Source organism: Balaenoptera physalus, assembly GCF_965194825.1.
Source record: "Balaenoptera physalus genome assembly, chromosome: 11".
In the NCBI taxonomy this organism is placed as follows: Eukaryota; Metazoa; Chordata; class Mammalia; order Artiodactyla; family Balaenopteridae; genus Balaenoptera; species Balaenoptera physalus.
This window is the reverse complement of record NC_138896.1, coordinates 12670195-12689495: the sequence shown is the minus strand read 5'-3', so window position 1 is coordinate 12689495 and position 19301 is coordinate 12670195. Positions and strand designations below refer to the sequence as shown.

Genomic DNA, 19301 nt, shown 5'->3' with positions numbered 1-19301 from the left:
TTTTGAGAATCTTCATACAAATTCCATCCTGCCTCCTTCCTCATGAAGGCTAAGATCCTGGATACTGCAATTCCCCTAACATTCCCAAACCTTTACTCTTAGGGTCAAACTCCTGGCATTTAACTAATTAACTAATTTATACACACGAGATATTTTATAATGATATTTTAGATATTAGAACAAGAGGTGTCAGCAAGCAGAAGGTGAAGCAATGGACTAGAAGTAGATAACTCACATCATAAATATTCAGCTCTTGATGGTCCCGAGTTGCGTGAATTGTACTGGGATCTCAAGATGCTGCCAGCATTGAGGTCCTTTTCCATTGGTTCCAAAGTAGCCAAAATTTGTGTGCTGCTTGTCATCTAGTACTGACTATAAACATTCAATTTAATTTTATTCAAAAAAATTTAAGTTATTGAGCATCTACTCAACAAATGACTACGCTAGGCACTTTAGGGAAAGATATATGAAATAGGTTGAGTTCTGATGAAAAATGTTGGCTGCCTGATGTATTGCTTGCTTGGCACACTGCCTGCAAGATGCCGGTGGCGGATAATTTTTTTTTCTTGCAGTTGTGGAGCAGAAAGGATAGGGGAGGGGCCCTTTCAGTTGGATTAATAAGGAGATCATCAAATCTGAGTTAATAAAGGACAAAGATGTCGAATCTGAAAGAGAGTTCAATAGGACTAAAGAGGCTTCCAATGACCTGGATGATAAACATTTTCAATCAGGGAAAAATATAAAAAACAAAAATAAAACAATAAGGTGATGAATAAAGCGGTTTTAAAAAAGGCAAAAAGGATTTAAAGATTGTTTTCTTCACATTAATTCTTAAACATAACTTTCAGTGGACCACCTTGATTTTATGTAAAGTCAAGAAAAGAAGGAAAGGAAGAATATAGAGTTTAAAAAAATTTTTTTTAAATTTATTTATCTATTTTTGGCTGTGCTGGATCTTCGTTGCTGCATGCGGGCTTTTCTCTAGCTGCGGTGAGCGGGGGCTACTCTTTGTTGTGGTGCGCAGGCTTCTCATTGCAGTGGCTTCTCTTGTTGCGGAGCATGGGCTGTAGGCGTGCGGGCTTCAGTAGTTGTGGCACGTGGGCTCAGTAGTTGTGGCTCGTGGGCTCTAGAGCGCAGGCTCAGTAGTTGTGGCGCATGGGGTTAGTCGCTCTGCGGCATGTGGGATCTTCCTGGACCAGGGCTTGAACCCGTGTCTCCTGCATTGGCAGGCAGATTCTTAACCACTGTGCTGCCAGGGAAGTCCCTATAGAGTTTTCAGATGAAAATAAATGCTAAAGAAAGATGAAGCTTTAGACAGATGAAGACAACAAAGAAGTCATCAGAAAGCCCCATTGGAAAGTCTCAGTAAGAGACTGTACATGTGAGGGGCTGAAAATGGAGTATTCATCCAGCAGGAAAGAACCCAGAAAGAGAGGAGGAAAAGGAAATGGATCATCATGGAAACCAAGACAAATTCTGACAGCCTTAAAGGTGCTGTTGTCTTAAGTTTCTATAGTATGTTATTGGTTGAATTAGGTACAAGTGGCTCCATAGGTAGCAAAAGCCAACTGGTAATCAAGAGACAATGCCGCAACAAAACAAACAGTGTATCTTGGCGATGGCATAACAGACATCTGCCGTGTGTTTGTTCTTGGATACAGCTCTACAGGAGGACTCCTGACCCATTTCTAACAGCATGGCACCAGTGTATTAATCACAATGTTTCTGGCTGTAGGTAATAGGAAAAGCAAATAAAGCAGCTTTAATAATAAGAAAAAATGTATTACCTCCCATAGCAGTTAAGTCAGGAGGTAGTAGGAGTGGGCTAGGGTGGGCTGGGTCTCCAGGATCAGTGAATTCAGCTGCTCAATGTTGTCAGGATGACCTGTCTGATCTGCCATACTTTGCATGTGTGCTAGCTCTCCTCATCTTCACAAGATTGCAGTAGCAGCTCCAGGCATTACATCCTCACACAACACCGAAAGCCACAAAAGAAGAGGGCACATGAGCCCCCCTAAAACCCCTTTTTAAAGAAAGAACAGAACTCAAGCAGAAGCTTCCACACCTTCACATCTTTGATTGGTAAGAATTATGTCAAATGTCGCAGTATTTTTCTTTCTCTATCTGGTTTATTTCACTTCGCATATTGCCCTCAAGGTCCATCCACATTGTCACAAATAGCAGGATTTGTTTCTTTTTTATGGCTTAACACTATTCTATCATATATATCTCACATTTTCTTTATCCATTCATCTGCTGATGGACACTTAGGTTGTTTCCATGTCTTAGCTATCGTAAATAACGCTGCAATGAATGTGGAGATGCAAATGTCTCTGACATTGCGTTTTCATTTTCAAAGGCCATTCTTAAACCAACCAATGACAAGAGGAATTGGCAGGCAGGGTACGGGAGAAAGGCTATTGGGTAGGCAACAATGGTGTCTGCCATCACCTCTCATTTACACACAATAATAGTCACTCTTTTGTTGTGTACAGTTCTGTGGGTTTTCAGAAATGCATAGAGTTGTGTAACCACCACCACGATAATTAAGATATAGAGAAGTGTATTACGAAAGTGGGTGGATCAACCAGCATGGACTTGCTATTGCGGTATAAACAAGCAAGAAAGAGAGGAGTCATGGTTCTTACATCCTTTGCCCTTTATGAACACACTTCCAGGAAGATGACCAGGCAATGTATAAGTCTGATATAGGGAGGTACAAATAGTGTGTTATAGGGGCTTGAAGAAGGGAGAGACTCCTATGCTGGAGCTACAGCCTGTCCTTGTGACTGTTTCTGGTTCCCAGGACACCTTGTTCAGGTAGCCACTCAAAAGGCCATCTCTGATTGCTGCCCTGTGGTTGTCATGATGGTTAACTTTGCTTTCCAGAACTCACAAACCTTGTTTTATTTTGCCCATCCTTCTTGTCATCCCCCAGTTAGCCAGCTGGGGTAGTTCAGGTCCTCTGTCCAGATTCAGGACCTGTTTTCAGTCCAAAGAGGGAGGCTGGCTCTGCAGAGGGCCTAATTCCAGGGAGGGATGGCTGGCTTCAGGAGGGCATGATGCTAACTTGGTTTGCCTTTTGATCTTCATTATGGCAGGTAGATGATGCTGACAAACTATTGTCTCGTCACAGAGACAAGCATGGCCTCTGTGATGAATTCGAACATAATAAATAATACAGTAAAATGAAATAATGATTATAGTAAGGACAGCAAACACAGTAGCTAACATTTACAAACCAAATGACTGTCCAGTGAGAGCAGCTTTTCAGCCCCATTCAACAATACTTATAGTGTTTAGAGTCCCGTGAATGAGCCCAACTGTGGCTAAAACCAGTCATCTAACCCGGCTTGCTTTCATGCAGGGAGCTGGCGCCAATGCTTGTCTTTACTGCCCAGGGCCAGGACTTGCCCGTACAGTGCCTTTGTGCAAAGTAGAAAAAGTCTCCCCTTCCTCTTGATACTTTTCCATCTATTAGAAAAGCATTGTAATATGCAGTAAACTTGTAATAGTCAATATACAAATCCTTGGGGTATGAACTGTGAATGGTGCCCCTTAGGTTACAACCAGAACAGCTGTAAACAGTAGCCTTGGGACCCACTTGTTTGGGGCATGAGAATAAGTCCTGTTGTCTCAGAAATGTAGCAGGTCTGGATCAGTGGTTTGAAGGATACCTGGCAGTTTATTAATTTATTCATTCATCACTTATGGAGTGGTTACTATATTCCAGGTGCAGTGCTAAGTGCTATATGAGTGTTATCTCATTTAACCTTTGCAAAATAACTGTGAATAGGTATTATTTTTATCCCTACTTTATAGATGAGGAAATCAGAGTTATTGCTTGCCCTAATTTGCACTGTTTGTGACAGAGCTTAGCTAGAATCTTGATGGAGCTGATACTAAGGTTACCACTCTGCTTCTGAGTACAAGCTCTGACTACATGTATTTACATAAAATAATTCTGTTGGAATTGATGTTGGTAATCCTTATATTCATATTATTGTATCTCTTCATTTTTAATATATTTTGTTGGATTTCTCAGAAAAAAGGAATGGACCCTGTGATTCTTAAGGTGCTGCAGAAGATGAGGATGGAAACACTTTAAACTTGCAAATATTAAGGGGAAAAAAGATTTATCTTTTCAGAGCAAATAACTGAAGACAAGTAACTGTTTCAGCAATAGAGGTGAATTGCATGGGGCTTCTGTGTTGCTGGCTTCAGTGGAGATGGGTCTGATTGTACCCAATTAGGGGGATTAGCTCTCCAAATTGGAAGCATGCTGGCAAAGACTCAAGCATGAGAGCCTGAGCTTTCGCAGTGATAATCCTTTCAATCTTAGAAGACATGGCAGCTTTCTCTCGAGCACATGCCAAAGAAGAATCTAGTAGCCAAACACCAGGTTGTCCTTTCCTCTTGGTTTCTGTAGTCATGAGAGCTTAGCTTTTGGGCCAATAAAATACTCTTGCTGAAGTCCTGCTGTCTTGCTGCCTTCTCTAAGGAAGCTGATTGAAGTGAATGAGAAATGAAAAATTTTGCCCAACGGCTTTTTACTGCGTTCTCTTACATGAAGGATTCTTAATTTAACTGATTTCCTAATTAGATTTAGCAATTAGGGTTGCCCATTAACCTAGAATTTTCCTGTAAGAGTCTCATCCTCCATCATGCCTGCCTGCCTCACAGCACTATAGCTGTATAATTGCAGTTAAATCCACATCTCCTCTTCAAAGCAGAGGAGATATACATAGCCAGATCCCGGTGGCTGGCTCTTGAATCCAGTTGGATTCGAGAATCATGTGCAAAGCACTTTGCCAGGCACTCTGAGGTGATGGAAAGATGAGGGCAATCTGGGATTTCTAGGCTCCCATGAGTCACTCACTTATTAATTTAAAAAATGTTTATTGAGTACCTACTATCTGTTAAGCACTGTTCAGGCGATGGGGATACAGCAATAAACAAAGTAGACAAAGTCCCTGTACTTTATGCAGACAGACAATAAAGAAATAAATAAGTAAATATATAGTATGCTAGATAACGGTAAGTACAAAGGAGGAACTATTGTAATCCAGGCATATGCATTAAAATGCAAACAAAAACCCTCTGATGCTATGTGTTGGTGCACAGTGCTCTCAGTTATAATGGAAGAAGAAATTCATTTTGACAGAGGAGGGAAGATTTGTGGAAGAATTTGTGCAAGTGAGGAGATTTAAGCTGGAGCCTGAAGAAAGTTTAGGTCAGGTGAATACAGCCATGATGCAAATAGGCAAGAAAAAAAAGCTCTCCAGGCATTAGGAAACATTTCAGCAAAGGTCCAGGAGTGCGAAGAGAGGGGATGCAAACCACATTCAGAAGAGCTGAATAGTTTACTCCAGTCTCGGCACTGGTGGGGTAACAGGTGGAACAAGAACCCAGTCTAGAAAGGTATGTAGAGGCTAAGTGATGAAGGGTTTTGACTTTCAAGGAGTATGGGTTGAGCTCTGCTGGCAGTGGCAAGTGCCCTGAGCAGATGTGTTTATAGGCAGCAATGTGTCAAACAGCAATATGTCAGTTGGATGCCTTGTCCAGGTGCAGGAGATACCCGAGGTGGTGCCGGCCCTGGTCACTGACATCCAGTAGCATTGAGATAAGCAGTCTTTGGTTTTCCTTAAAAAACAGGGGCATTATCTTATGACGCAGATGATTCAGGATAACAAGCTAGACATTTACATTCAAATATGATCTTTCCTTCATTCCTAAGCCACTGATATTCAAGTTCAAGGGCAGTAAACTGAGGCCCTGACAGATTCAGTTTCTTCCTTTTACAGTATAGTTGAGCAACTTGTGAGCTGAAAAGCTGAGATCTACTGATAACCCAATGATTTCTTGCACCAAGCCTCAGTAAAGGCTTCCATTAACAGATGTGGCTTGCATCGTCTCTTGACAAACTGCATATACAGTCAGCTCTCTGTATCTGTGGGTTCCATATTCTAATATTCAACCGTGAATCAAAAATATTTGAAAAAACAAAATTCCAAAAAGCTCCAAAAAGCAAAACTGAAATTTGTTGCATGTTGACAACTATTTACATGGCAGCTACATTGTATTAGGTATTACAAGTAATCTAGAGATGATTTAAAGTATATGGGAGGACACGCTTAGGTTATATGCAAATACCACACCATTTTATATAAGGAACGTGAGCATCTGCAGATTTTGGAATCTGTGAAGGGTCCTGGAGCCAAATCCTGTGGATACTGAGGGATAACTGTTGATGGTCAGAGACATACAGTAAGGAATGAATTCTACCATCTTCACTCTCCTGACATTGCACTTTACCCTCATGGTTCATAAGTAATAAACAGCCCTAAAGAGAAGGAACAAATGCTTTCATTTCATGAGTTTATTTCACTATCACCCCCCCCCCCAGCTGACTCTCCTTTGCTAACTCAGCCAACAAAGATATTTGGTTCACCTGAGTTTAAAGAAAAATATTTTCCATTCCTTTGTTCTTTCTTCCTCCGTATTTTCCTTCCTTATATTTATTAGGCTCATTTTCTTGTTTCCTCTCTTTGTCGCTGCTTACAGTGTCTGGAAAGGAAGAACAGAGATGCTTGCATGGGGGGTTTTAGACATTTTTGCCACACTGTGTATATAATGTGGGTCCTTTCCCATCTTTCCTCAATGTCTTGAGCGAAGTATCCATTTCTCAAGAATGCTTTGTGGAGTTGGCTCTAATATGCTGGCCTTTTTCCTGGTGGGTGTGGGCCTGGAACGGGGGCTGCCCTCCAAGCGTCCACCGTGCTGGTTACAGAAAGAGGATGCAGTGCACACACATTCTCCCCTCCAACTCGAAGGCCTAACCAGCCCAGGCTCTTGTTCTTTCCTCAGGGATTACTGGTGGTAACATGAAGCCAGCTGAGTTGGGCTGGTGAAGAAATGGGTATTAACAATGATACTTTGAAAGTGCACAAGCTAGCCAAGATGTTAAGTCCTTCAGTTGTTTTCAACAATCCTTTCAGTTGGTCAAAAACACAGTGCTGGACATCCCAGACTGCTAATCCCATCCCCTAATCTACCTGTATACCTTCTGTTTGTTGAAGGTTCTTTTTTTCCCCCTAGAAAACACATGATGATTTAAAAAATTGCTTCATGCGGTGGAACTGGGCTGTTTCAAAGCAGAAGTATAAGAACCACGAATAGTTAGGATTCTTGCAATCAACAGCTTACCCTCAATCTCAAGGGGGTGGAGAAAATTTGGGCTGTCATGCTCATTAAAACAAACAAAAAACAAAGAAGCAAAACCATTTATTTGCCATTAAGTCCCTTCAGACGTTCTGGGTGAGACCCTCTGAGGCCCTGTGTGACTTTGCCGCCATGTTGGATGGGGCTTCAGAACCCCACTGGCCTGCATCTGTGAATTAATCCCAGTGTGGGTGTCAGGGATGGGGGCGTCCTACACTACACCAAGCAATTCTCAGATATCAGCAGGGTGTCGAGAATTCAACTCAGTTCTAACACCATCTAAGTGGAGACAGCATCAGATTCCACGGGGTAAGGGTTCAGTCCCGCAAGACTGCTCTCCCCAACTTCTGAGGTAAATCGAAAGCCCAGGTTGTCACCTGTGCTTCTGATTGGCTATAAACCAGAGGCTCCCACAGCCCCCTCCTCAGGTTTGATTAATTTGCTAGAGCGGCTCACAGAACTCTGAGAGACAATTCACTTACTAGATCACCGGTTCATTATAAAAATATATATATATCCCAGGAGCAGCCAGATAGAAGAGATGCTTAGGGCAAGGTGTGTGGGAAAGGGCACCGAGCTTCCATGCCCTCTCTAGGCACCCCAAGTCTCCACATGTTCACCAACCAGAAGCTCTCTGAACCCTCTCCTTCTGGGTTTTATGGAGGCTTCATTACATAAGCATGATTGATTAATTCACTGGCTATTGGTGATTGATTCAAGCTCCAGACTCTCTCCCCTTCCCAGAGGCTGGGGGAATGGGACTCAGAGTTCTGACCCTCTAATCTCATGGTTGGGGACCCTGGCAAGGTGAGGTCCAAAAGTTACCTCATTAACATAACCAAAGACATATTTATTGCTCTCATCACTAAGGAAGTGCCAAGGGTTTTAGGAGTTCTGTGCCAGAAATGGTGACAAAGACCAAATATATATTTTTATTATGAATCACATCACAACTTGACTGCTGGCTCTCCGTCTTTCTAGCTCCGTGACCTTTAGAAGTCACTTCATCTTTCTGTGCCTCAAGTTTTCATCTATAAATGAGGCCAAAAAGAGTACCTACATCACAGGCACATTGTGAGGATGAAACGAGTTGATTCCCGTAAAGTCGTTAGAATGGTCTAGCCTCTGGTGCTGGACCTCTGTTAACATCCATGCTAAGGGACCCTACCAAAGAGTATTAAGTAGTACTGTGCATAAATTTAGGTTAAATACCAGAGGGGAGAGGGGAAGCTTGGTGGCTTCTCCAAAGGAAAAAGAACTTTCAAACATCAGGATGCTATGAAGGAGGAAAAGCTTTACCAGAATCAATTATTGAAATGAGGGCGGGGCTCATGGCTCCCACAGACTAGAGTGTAGGGTACCCCTTACACTCTCCCCTGCAAAGAGTCACAAAGCAGAAGAGGGGGCACTGAGAAAGATTTGTAATTCTGCTTTAAGTTTCCTCTTCCAGTATAACCCGTTATTTGTATACACTTGCTCTTGGTAGAACTTACATAATATCTAAAACCCAGTAAAGTCATGGTTATACACATGCAGACTTGGGCTTGAACAGGTAACCTGAGTGCCATTTAGAAGGCACTGCCTGACCCTAGGAGTGTCATGCACGGCCCCCAGTGATAAGCATCGTGTGGCACGGGCAGAGGTGGCCTTTGAAGAAGCTTAGAAATGGTAGCTCCCCTAAGTAGGAGTACTAGGTAGTACCCCCTAACTCTCTCCACATACACTCTCCGGGCCCATATCAGCGGCAGCCTCCAGTTTTGAACACAAAGGACATTTGTTCCATGAAATCATTGTATAAAGCTGGCCTCTTTCTGTTATGAATAATCATGAAATTGGGGGTGAAGGAGAAAGGCAACTCCCCATTTGAAGCTACAAAAAGGCTGTGATTCATTTTTAGTCTCTTTATTAAGCAGCCTAGTTTCAGTTAGATAATTTGCAGCAAAGTTCTACCCTGGAGCAAGTTTCCTCAGTCATGTTAAATTCATGGGGAAAATCCTCCCAGGATTTAGAACTGAAAAATAGACAGCTTTAATAACAGAAACGTTGATGTAAAGAGCAGAGAAAGGCAGTATGTTCTAACCATTTAGGGAAAAAATGGGTAAGATGTTACTAATAAGCCCCGCTATATTTTTATCCTACCGTTTTCTTCATCTGAAGGGATACTGACATGAGCTTTTAAATTCTGAATGATTATCTGACAGCTTCTATCTTTAGGACAAATTATCAGCAAGGGTTTTATTTCGCTATTACCTTTACTCAAAACACAGAGGACACATGCTTCCCGGAGCCCAGATGAGGAAATGAAATCTACAGACAAGAGTGCCATAAACAGAACAGCAGAACCCAGCTACTTCGAGGTTGCCTTGGTGGACATTGTCCTTCTTCTCGAGTGTGGCTGGGATAGAGATGAATAGGGGCCACAGCACCCTCCTGGATGTAGTCCCAACCTAACTTCCCAGCCGCATCTCTCACCATCACCTCCAGCCATACACCCTTTATTCCAGTTACGCCAAACTGCCCACTGGTCCCAAATATGCTGCATGTTTGAACACTCTCCTTCCGCCCACATTTCCTACCTGGGCAAGTTTCAACTCATCTTTTAAGAGTCATCTGCAATGTGACTTTCTTCTGGAAATCTTTTCAACCCCAAGCAAAGTTAGTGGCACCTTATTCTGCTCTTCCATAGTACCTGGTACCTGCTTCGTTATGGAGCACGGTGCACCGGAATTCTTCGTTTACAGTGTCAGTTCCCCCTGTGATCCTGAAGGGCGAGGACTTCACCTGGGATATCTGAACCCTCCAGCCCAGTGTTTCTCAACAGCAGCAATATTGACATTTTGGGCCAGAAAATGTCTTGGTGTGAGGGCTGTCCTGTGCACGGTAGGACGTTTAGCATCATCTCTGGTCTCTACCCACTCAATGCCAGTAGCACACCATCCTCGGTGTGATGATAAAGGACCATCTTCAGACACTGCCCAGTGCCTCCTGGGGAGAAAATCAGCCCGGATGAGAACTACAGCTGCTCTAGCCCTAACAGAGAGCCTGATATATACCAGGTGCTTAATATATATTTGCTGAGTTAATAAATCAATGTCCAAGTTAATGATACAAACTGAATGAACCACAGATGAAGAAAGATCTTACTGTATCTTTCACACACTCACCAAACTTAGGATCTTTATTCCAGAAGTCTCTTTATGACTTGGTTCTACTTTCTTCCTATTTTATCACCCTTTGTCCCTCACCTGCAGGCTCTTCCACATCCTCATGCTTTGTTTTCCTTCCCGCCAATCCAAATTCTGTACTGAATGCAAGGCGAAGAACAACTTATCTACTTCAAAAAGCCTTCCGCAAATGCACCCAATCCACAGGGACTTCTTCACATTCTTTAAACATTTATGAAAAATTGTAAGCATATATATTTGCATATATACGTATATACATACATGTATGTGCAATACTATTGGTCTTAGAACTATTATCATCTTTTTGTTTCACATAAGCGTATAGGAGTTTTCTTCTCAACCAGAAGAATCGCTCCTTGATAGAAGGCTTGCTTGCTTTTGCTTTTGAGATTTTTCTTCCCCTTAGCATTAGCACAAGTTTATGAACAACAGATGTTTAGCTTTTGCTTGAAGTGTATTTTTTTCCATAAGCATCTGGCAGGTGTGTTAAATCTGTGTAATTGGTGTGGTCTTGACATAGTTTTGTTTTTAAAAGGCATAGGGCTCTTTAACATCTTGCAGTTTTTAAACAAACTCATTTCAAGGAGATTCTGCAAATATGAATAAAAGTAATTTGCAATGTTATAGGATTTCTGTGAGAAGGCACTAAATATGATAAGCAATGAGAAAGGCAAAAATGGCTGCATTTGGTCTTAAATTCTGACTGTGCTCAAACTCCACGTAGGCTTCTTCTTCCACTGCTTGGTAAAACTATCTTAAAAACATTGGCTTCCTGGTTTATTCTGAGCTCTCTCAGCGCCAAAGCATCCGTTGCACCATCCTGCTTCAGGCTTACTTGCAGTGACTCATACATGCACTCTCCCAAGGCTTGTGTTTGGAAATCTGCTCAAACTTCTGGGCTATAGGGCATTTCTTTCTCACATTTTTCTTGGAAGAGTTCATGCTTTGCCCGAGAGTAGTCACCCGTGGGGCTTCTGATCCTCAGTGTTCAATGGCAGGGTTAAGGGGACAACCCCAGAATGTACCCACATTGCATTTGAGCTCCACATCTGCAACAGGATCAACGTAGACATATAGGGTGGGGGAAATGTCTCTAGCTTCACTGCTAATTTTTGTAACCCTTAATAAAAGGATGAAAGAATGCTTTTGTTCACATCTCACAGATCGTGACTTTTGGCAGAACAGCCTCTTGAGCCTTCTGTTTCTCCAGAGTTCCAACGCTGATTCCTCTCTGCTGTACTTTTTGGCTCACCCTCTCCGTGGCCCCCTCCTCTATGCCTACTGAGTCCTCCCATTTAAAATGCAAAACGCAAATGCTTCTCTTGAGCCCGCCTCCTCCTACGGTACCATCTTGACTTAACTCCACCTTGTCACCAATGCATGTCGGCCCCCCTTTATCACTTCCATGTCCCTGTCTCACTTTCATACTCAGCTCACTACAATCTGGCAACCTTGGAGTATGCCCTCAATCTCAAAATACACCCACTCTTTCTTGGAACTTGGGACCACCTGATATTGCCACATTCGTACGGCCTTTTCTGGCCCTCCAGCTCCTTGACTCTGCTGGCCTGCCTGTTTGGACGTAGTGGACACGCCCGTTTGAAGTTGTCTCCGGGCTTGGCTTTCAGTCCCTTGATTTTTCCTCGTCCCTTTGTCTTTCTCAGACTCCTTCCTAGTCTCACCGTCCACCTTAGGTCTAGGTCATTTCAGGGTTCCAGCTTCAGCTTTATTCATTTCCCCCCTTAATGCTCTCCCTATGATGACTTCTTACATTGTCATGTCTTCAAATATCAATTAAATGTAATGGCCACTAAATGCTTCTCTTTACCTTTTCCATCCTCTGTAAGTTCCAGCCCAAGTTTTCAACAGACCCCAGGTTTGCCAGTCATCAAGCATCTCAAATTCATCATGTCCAAAACCAGATTCGATTCCATTCCTACCCCCATGGCTTGCTCCCCTCTGTTTGTCCCTCTGTTAACGACTATTTGTTCCAAGATAAAGCAGAATTGGTGTATGACTTCTCTGCCTCACTAAATACTGCTCATACTTCCGAAGGCTCTTGATCTGTTTCATTTTCATGTCGATAGATGATCAAAACTGAGTTCTTGCCTCTGCTCTCTTCCTGCTCTTGTGTATGCTTTCCTCTGTGGTTCCTTGTGTTCCCTGTGCAAGAAACCAGATCTGATTGCCACTCTCCCATCCCAAAAGTTCCTGGTTCTGAAGGCAGTGGAGAACCAAGTCCAAATGAAGCCTGGAATTCAAGGTCGCTCACCACGGTAACTCTAACCACGTTCCCTTCAGAACTTCATTTCTTACCACTTCATTGACCACAGGGGGATGGGCCAGCCTCCCAAACTGCATTCTAACCCTGTATGCACCATATACTTTCTTCTCCACCTGATAAAATTCAACTAGAATGTTAAGGCTCAGCTCAAAGGGTCTTTGTGAAGCACCCTTATTACCCTTGGCTCTTAAGGAGAATTAACCATCACCTTCCGTGCCTACACAGCGCTTTTCTTTTAGCTCTCTTAAGTCACCTTGTAATACAGTAGTTTTCATGTTAGTCACTGAGCTTGAGGAGTCCATGGTGTAGTGGGGTGAACAATATCTTATCCATTTGTTGGCCTGTCATCCATCCATCCATTATTCTGGTCAGCATTTTGAGACTACCACATTTAAGATCCTCTCCAGTGTTAATATTCTATCATTTTGAATATTATTTAATTTCTATAGAGAGAGAAAATAGTGTAAATTACAGGTTTAAGTACATGACATGGGCATCCTGTATCATTCGTGTCTTGATCATTATTAAATGTCCAGTGCTCAATAGTAACTTAGCAGGTGCTCAATAAATGTGTTGATTGAACAAATAAGTTAATTCCTAGAACCTGATGGGAGGTTGACTTAGGTATAGGAATAGTGGAAAACAAATCTTGTTTTTCTCAATTTTTAAAAAGTTGTTTGCTTGAAATCATTGCACTTGTACTGAACTGAACCTCTGTAGCAGCTGAAATTACTTGACTGCTACAGATAGTTCTGAGTTACATATATTATGTGCACTGTTCTCTACTCCACAAAGTATTTCCTTTGAGCACACACTGGCACACTCAGGGCAGCGAGGTCCCAGCAGCAGCAGGCTAGCCGTCCTATAGAATGCAGCCCTAGGGTCTGTAGGCTGAAGCCATCTCTGCTGGGACCCAGCCCGGCACTCACCTGTCCTGACCAGGCAACGCACTAGCGGCATCATCTGGGTTTACAGTTTTAACTTCCAACTTCGCCATTCCCCTCCTTCTCCAATACTTTACAGTCCTTTTCCCAATTTTTACTTTTCATCTGCTTGCGTATATTACCCTATTTTCACCTACATTGCAATCCTATAAACCAGAAAACATAGATGAATGAGTAACTGGGTAAATAGTCTCCTTGATTAGAGCCAATACCTTAAACATTTTCAAACTTTCCACGAAGGACCACATTAGATACCAACCATGACATCATCCATGCTCTATTAAATGAATAAAAACTGGCTTAAATGACAATAACTGTGAAGATACAAACACCCATGTTTGCTTTAACATCTTTATTATCCTGAATATAAAAGACAGAAATTCTTTAAGATATAACAGAGTTCTTTATATGTGAAACATTACTTTTTTACAAGTGAAAAAATAAATACCTCTTGGAATAAAGGCTTATATGCTAATATGTGCCATAAAAAAGTAGAGTTTTAATATCTGACAAAATGTCTGTGCAAAGAAACAAATGCATAAACACATTACTGCTACATTAAGGCAATATGAAAAGTATACTCAGAAATCTCAGTAAAGTGACAGTGTAGGTTTCTAGCTTTAACTTAGCTAGTATTGCACCCAATAAGGTCATCCAGGTTCCAGACATCCTAGAAAACCAACAAGCTGACCAGGTTCCAAAATGCCCAAGTGGGAGTGGAAAACATGATTAAGAATACAGAAACAAAAAACCCCCGAAACCCCTCTAAAACATATAGAGGGACAACAAAAAGTTAATACACTTAAGCATTTACTACCAAAAAAAAAGCTTACAATATCTAGGATATCTACGATAAGGCTGTAAAAGGCTTGATGGCTCAAGCAAAAGCAACCCCACCGGTTGAAGCTGGAGCAGGGAGCGTCGGAGAACTCACGAACCACCCCTACTTTGTACACGGCGAAGCTTCATCTCAGCGAGCAATGCTCTTCCTTCCAAGGAACATGTGCTCCCTTTTCAATCTTAAAATATTCCACCAACTCAAGAGGCCCAAGGAGTGCTGACTACTCCACAGACATCGTCTAACCAGACTGGTAGCATTTTATAATTGAAAGGCTTGGGGACAGGGTAAGGAGAGGGGGAGGGGGAAAGAATAGGACACCATCCAGGTGGAGTGATCTGTTTTCCACTGGTCAGACTGGTTTAAATCTGACAACTTTGTGTCCACTCTAAAAAAGTCCCCGAATCGATTTTTAAATATGTTTGCCCCCCAATCTTTCTTGAACAAGTTAGAAAAACAGAAATGACATTAAAATGACAACTATCTCTTTAAGAAAAATTTTCCTATTAAAAATGTCCAGAGCTCTGTGACCCGTACAAAAAGAACCAAGTAAATCCTTAAAATGAATTCTTACAAAATTGGCTGCAAGTAGGAAACTTACCTTGGGATACGTTAGGGAGACTTAAACATCATTTTCTAAAAGGTACTCACTTTTGGGCTATGCTGCCACTTAACTGACGTCAAAGATCTTCCTGATTTCTTTACTTGATCATAAAAAGAAGAAAAGTCCAAGGAATGTGTCTGGGTCCCAGAGCTCTTCCTGGTCACCAACCCGGAGGTGCTGATTCTACGCATGGTACATTTTGGCGGTGAGGAGTAGTCATACTGTTTCTATTCTTCTTTTTTTTTTTTTTCCCCTAAACGTTGCATGGCAGATGGGCGTTGGAGTATCTATTCTCTCCACAATCTATCATGTTTATAGTTTATACTAGTGCAGTTCATGGAGACATGGCATGTCCGGTAAGTGCACAGCAGATCAGATCACAGTCAGGTTGAGAAGACTGGTGTGGGTCGGCAGGTAGACGTGCTGGACGTGGTCCACCCGTGACCTGCAGACAGGACAGGACTGGAAAAGAGAAGCCGACAGTATGGGTTAGGACACTTCCAAGGATCTGTGTCTTCAGTGTTCACCCGTGGTACCTATTACAGTGCTTTTTCTAAATACGTTGTGGTCACAATTATTTCTAGCTTTCCACTGAGAGAGATCTTTGCTTTCTAACAAGTCTGACATTTTATACTTGACAAAGGATTAAAAACAAATACTATGAAAAAGTATAAATGAATGAAATTAATCAGGTTTTCAGTCAAACTCTAAACAAGGCACCGTGAATAAAGTGATTACTGAAGACTTCTTGCTGTGCAATGAGGCTGTGGTCCCTACATGGGCTGATTATGAAGTCTCAGGCAGGGATGCAGGAGACCCTTCCGGAGACTGTGTCCTTGGCTCAGCTGGCTCAGGGTGCATCACTGGGTGGATGCCACGTGGCCAGTGAGCATGGCTGCTCCTAGTCACAGGTCACAGCTCCACACCCCTGGCTGGCCTCTCAGCAAGCATGTCCCTTCCTCAGCCACATGGGGAGCCTTAGGCATGACAATCAGACTATGTGGATGAAAGAGGCAAATCCATGACCACTTCTGGGGAAATAACTTGTCTTAGGAGCGTGATCTACTCTAAGGAAGGACCAAGTAAATCCTTGGGCATCCTCTTGGCTCATATGTAGCCCTAAAAATAGTTCTGAAATTAGCAGCTTCTGAGGGACTAGATGTTATTTAGGGCTGATTTTACATAAAATCACAGTGACAGTTAGCCAACAGTTCTGGGAAATGAAAACAAATTGAAAATATTATTGTAAAAGGAAATGCAAGGTGCAAGAAAGAAAAAGATATTACGTAAGAGGTGCTTTTATTTTTTTTACTAATATTAAAATTAGTTTGACTTGCTAAGTGAGAGCTAATCCAAGGGGACCTAGGAGGCATAGGCAGTACTAAAAGGAAATGAATCACAAAAAATTAGGCAACAACCCACCCATGGATAACTGAGAGTTAACTATCACTCAAAACTCTAAGAATTCTTTCCCAAATAATACAAGTAAGTAAAAAAGACCATCCTCCGAAGTGTCAAGAAGCAGAGACAACATGAAAGGGAAGAGAAGGAGGTGACCAGCCCCTAGGAGGCCTGGATTCCAGTGCCCGGCTCAGCCACTAACTAGATGTGGTACCTTGTGAATCTGAACCTCATATCCAGGACTTGAAAGAAGCCTATGATTTAGTAATTACATTGTTGGAAAGAGTGTGCTAATCCAAACTGTTTCCAAAGGGCAACACCTTCCAAGTCACAGATACAAAGACCCTCTGGATGGAGATGGACATTCGCCATCTGTGCCTCCACAAGTCAGTGCCTGGCCCATGCCAGCCGGCTGACCCCTCACCTGGAGCTGGGAGGACCCTCACCTGGGGCTGGGAGGACCCTCACCTGGAACTGGAAATGCCCCCTCACCTGGAGCCGGGGGGACCCTCACCTGGAACTGGAAATGCCCCCTCACCTGGAGCCGGGGGGACCCTCACCTGGAGCCGGGAGGACCCTCACCTGGAACTGGAAATGCCCCCTCACCTGGAGCCGGGGGGACCCTCACCTGGAGCCGGGGGGACCCTCACCTGGAGCCGGGGGGACCCTCACCTGGAACTGGAAATGCCCCCTCACCTGGAGCCGGGGGGACCCTCACCTGGAGCCGGGGGGACCCTCACCTGGAGCCGGGGGGACCCTCACCTGGAACTGGAAATGCCCCCTCACCTGGAGCCGGGGGGACCCTCACCTGGAGCCGGGAGGACCCTCACCTGGAACTGGAAATGCCCCCTCACCTGGAGCCGGGGGGACCCTCACCTGGAGCCGGGAGGACCCTCACCTGGAACTGGAAATGCCCCCTCACCTGGAGCCGGGGGGACCCTCACCTGGAGCCGGGGGGACCCTCACCTGGAGCCGGGAAGACCCTCACCTGGAACTGGAAATGCCCCCTCACCTGGAGCCAGGAGGACCCTCACCTGGAACTGGAAATGCCCCCTCACCTGGAGCCAGGAGGACCCTCACCTGGAGCCAGGAGGACCCTCACCTGGAGCTAGAAACGCCCCCTCACCTGGAGCTGGAAACATCCCCTCATCTGGAGGCGGAAGGACCCTCACCTGGAGCCAGGAGGACCCTCACCTGGAGCTGGGAAGAGCCTCACCTGGAGCTGGGTGGCGCAGCCCTCGCAGCACACAGTGTGGCCGCAGGGGCAGAAGGCTGAGTTGATCTCGCCCTCGCAGCACAGCACACACAGCATGGCCTCCTTGAGCTTGCGCAGCTTCTCCTGGAGGGCCCGGGTCTGCTGGCAGCCAAGGCCCTCGCAGCTGCCGCAGCTCATGCTGCTCTCCGAGGACTTCAGCGGAGAGTTTGGGGGGCTGGGGTCGCTTCTCGGCACGAGATCCACCACACCCGCGTTGTACAGAGCCCTCCTGGCGTGGTCATACGCCTCCTTGGAGGTTCTTTTAATATCGAAGACATACTTCTTGCCCAGGTTGATGTTTTCGTTCAGAAACAGAGAAGCCAAGTGGCCCTTCAGGTCTCGGCTGTACTGCATCATGACGGCACTGGTCACCGTGTCGCACCTACGGACAGAGATGGAACACCCATCTCAGCACGGACAGGCCTGGGCGTCCCCACGAGCCAGACCTTAAACACTGCTGCGAAGAAGGATGCTCATGGGAGCAGACATTAAATATTCTTGTTTGTGTGCTTGAAAACGAATTCTTCCAGTTTCACAGGTGTTAGGTATTTCAATGATTCTACCTCTATGCTTCTCAAGTGTCTCCAAAGGAAGGACCCCTGATCAGGCAGCTGTAAACCAGAGGGCACCTCCACCTCCAGGGACAGAACTACAGTCCAAAGCAGCTTATGGCAAGAAAAAGGACATTTGTCTTTGTAGTCTTGGCTTTCTGTTAAAAATTTCTACAAATTTTCCATTCTGCTCCACAATGAGTGTGTCTGCTTTAACATAAAAAAAGGGTTGGTTGCCTGCCAATTAAACTTCTTAGCTTTTAATAAACTTTCCAAATAGTTGAGTCAAATCGCAAGTCTACTTTAAAGCACCCTTGGAAATAAGGCTATCAATACAGTTATCGAGACATCCTCACTACACACTGAGGATTCAGGGTAGCAGCTCTCCCAGGAAGGAAAGACGACTTGGGTCATCCTGCGGGAAGAGGGCAAAAGCAGCGGCTGAACAGGCCCCACCGCTCAGTCACCTGGGGGAGGGGGAGCTATGAGGAAACGGGCTAAGAGATAAGCAGTACAGCAAATCCATGCAGCTCACACTCTCACTCACACACACACACACACACACACACACACACACACACACACACACCCTGAGGGAAAAGCAGGATGATGTTGAGAAGGACCCCACTGCTACGGCAGAAATGAAGGGTTTGAAAACAGCCGATTTCTTAAGCTCTGTACAAGGTTCACTGACACAGTGATACCAGGACCCACAGGAGCCTTGCTGTCACCTGGAAACCTCAGCACTGTGGCAGACGCTGGGGTTACGGGGTGCACAGGGGTACGTGCCTGTAAAAAGCATGCGTCTCGGTGATGGCTCGGTAGAGCCCGCTGGCTGCCCTGGTGCTGATCATCTTGAACAGGAGCACGATGCTGTTCCCAGACTCCTTGGTGACGGTGAGGTACACGTTCTTCCCTGACTGGGTAGCCATCTGCACGACAGGGTAAGCGATCCTGAAAGGTGGGAAGAGAAAAGTGAGCGAGCCCAGGGGAGATGGGTCACCGTGTGTGCTCCTGC

At 44.3% G+C, this 19301-nt stretch overlaps 1 protein-coding gene and 1 long non-coding RNA gene across 9 annotated transcripts in view; one reads left to right on the top strand and one right to left on the bottom strand.

Moving 5' to 3' along the window:
- Positions 1-19301, bottom strand: part of MYLIP (myosin regulatory light chain interacting protein) — a 100669-nt gene that overhangs the window by 65112 nt on the left and 16256 nt on the right. For 2 of the 8 annotated variants that reach the window (XM_082415219.1, XM_082415218.1), the window contains exons 5-12: positions 19073-19237; positions 17694-18114; positions 15124-15538; positions 13620-13780; positions 12944-13133; positions 9798-10206; positions 6452-6567; positions 236-372 (exon numbers count right to left, since the gene is read on the bottom strand). In XM_082415219.1, the coding sequence (XP_082271345.1) occupies positions 15449-15538; positions 17694-18114; positions 19073-19237 (676 nt within the window). In that variant the 3' untranslated portion in view covers positions 236-372; positions 6452-6567; positions 9798-10206; ... (1 more) ...; positions 13620-13780; positions 15124-15448. Of the gene's footprint in view, positions 1-235; positions 373-2900; positions 3152-6451; positions 6568-9797; positions 10207-10385; positions 10526-10667; positions 10997-12943; positions 13134-13619; positions 13781-15123; positions 15539-17424; positions 17466-17579; positions 17604-17671; positions 18115-19072; positions 19238-19301 lie in introns of those variants that run through there. The other 6 variants (XM_082415220.1, XM_082415217.1, XM_082415216.1 and 3 more) reach the window with 5 other exon arrangements.
- Positions 1-19301, top strand: part of LOC309638869 — a 344192-nt gene that overhangs the window by 316799 nt on the left and 8092 nt on the right. The window lies entirely within an intron of this gene.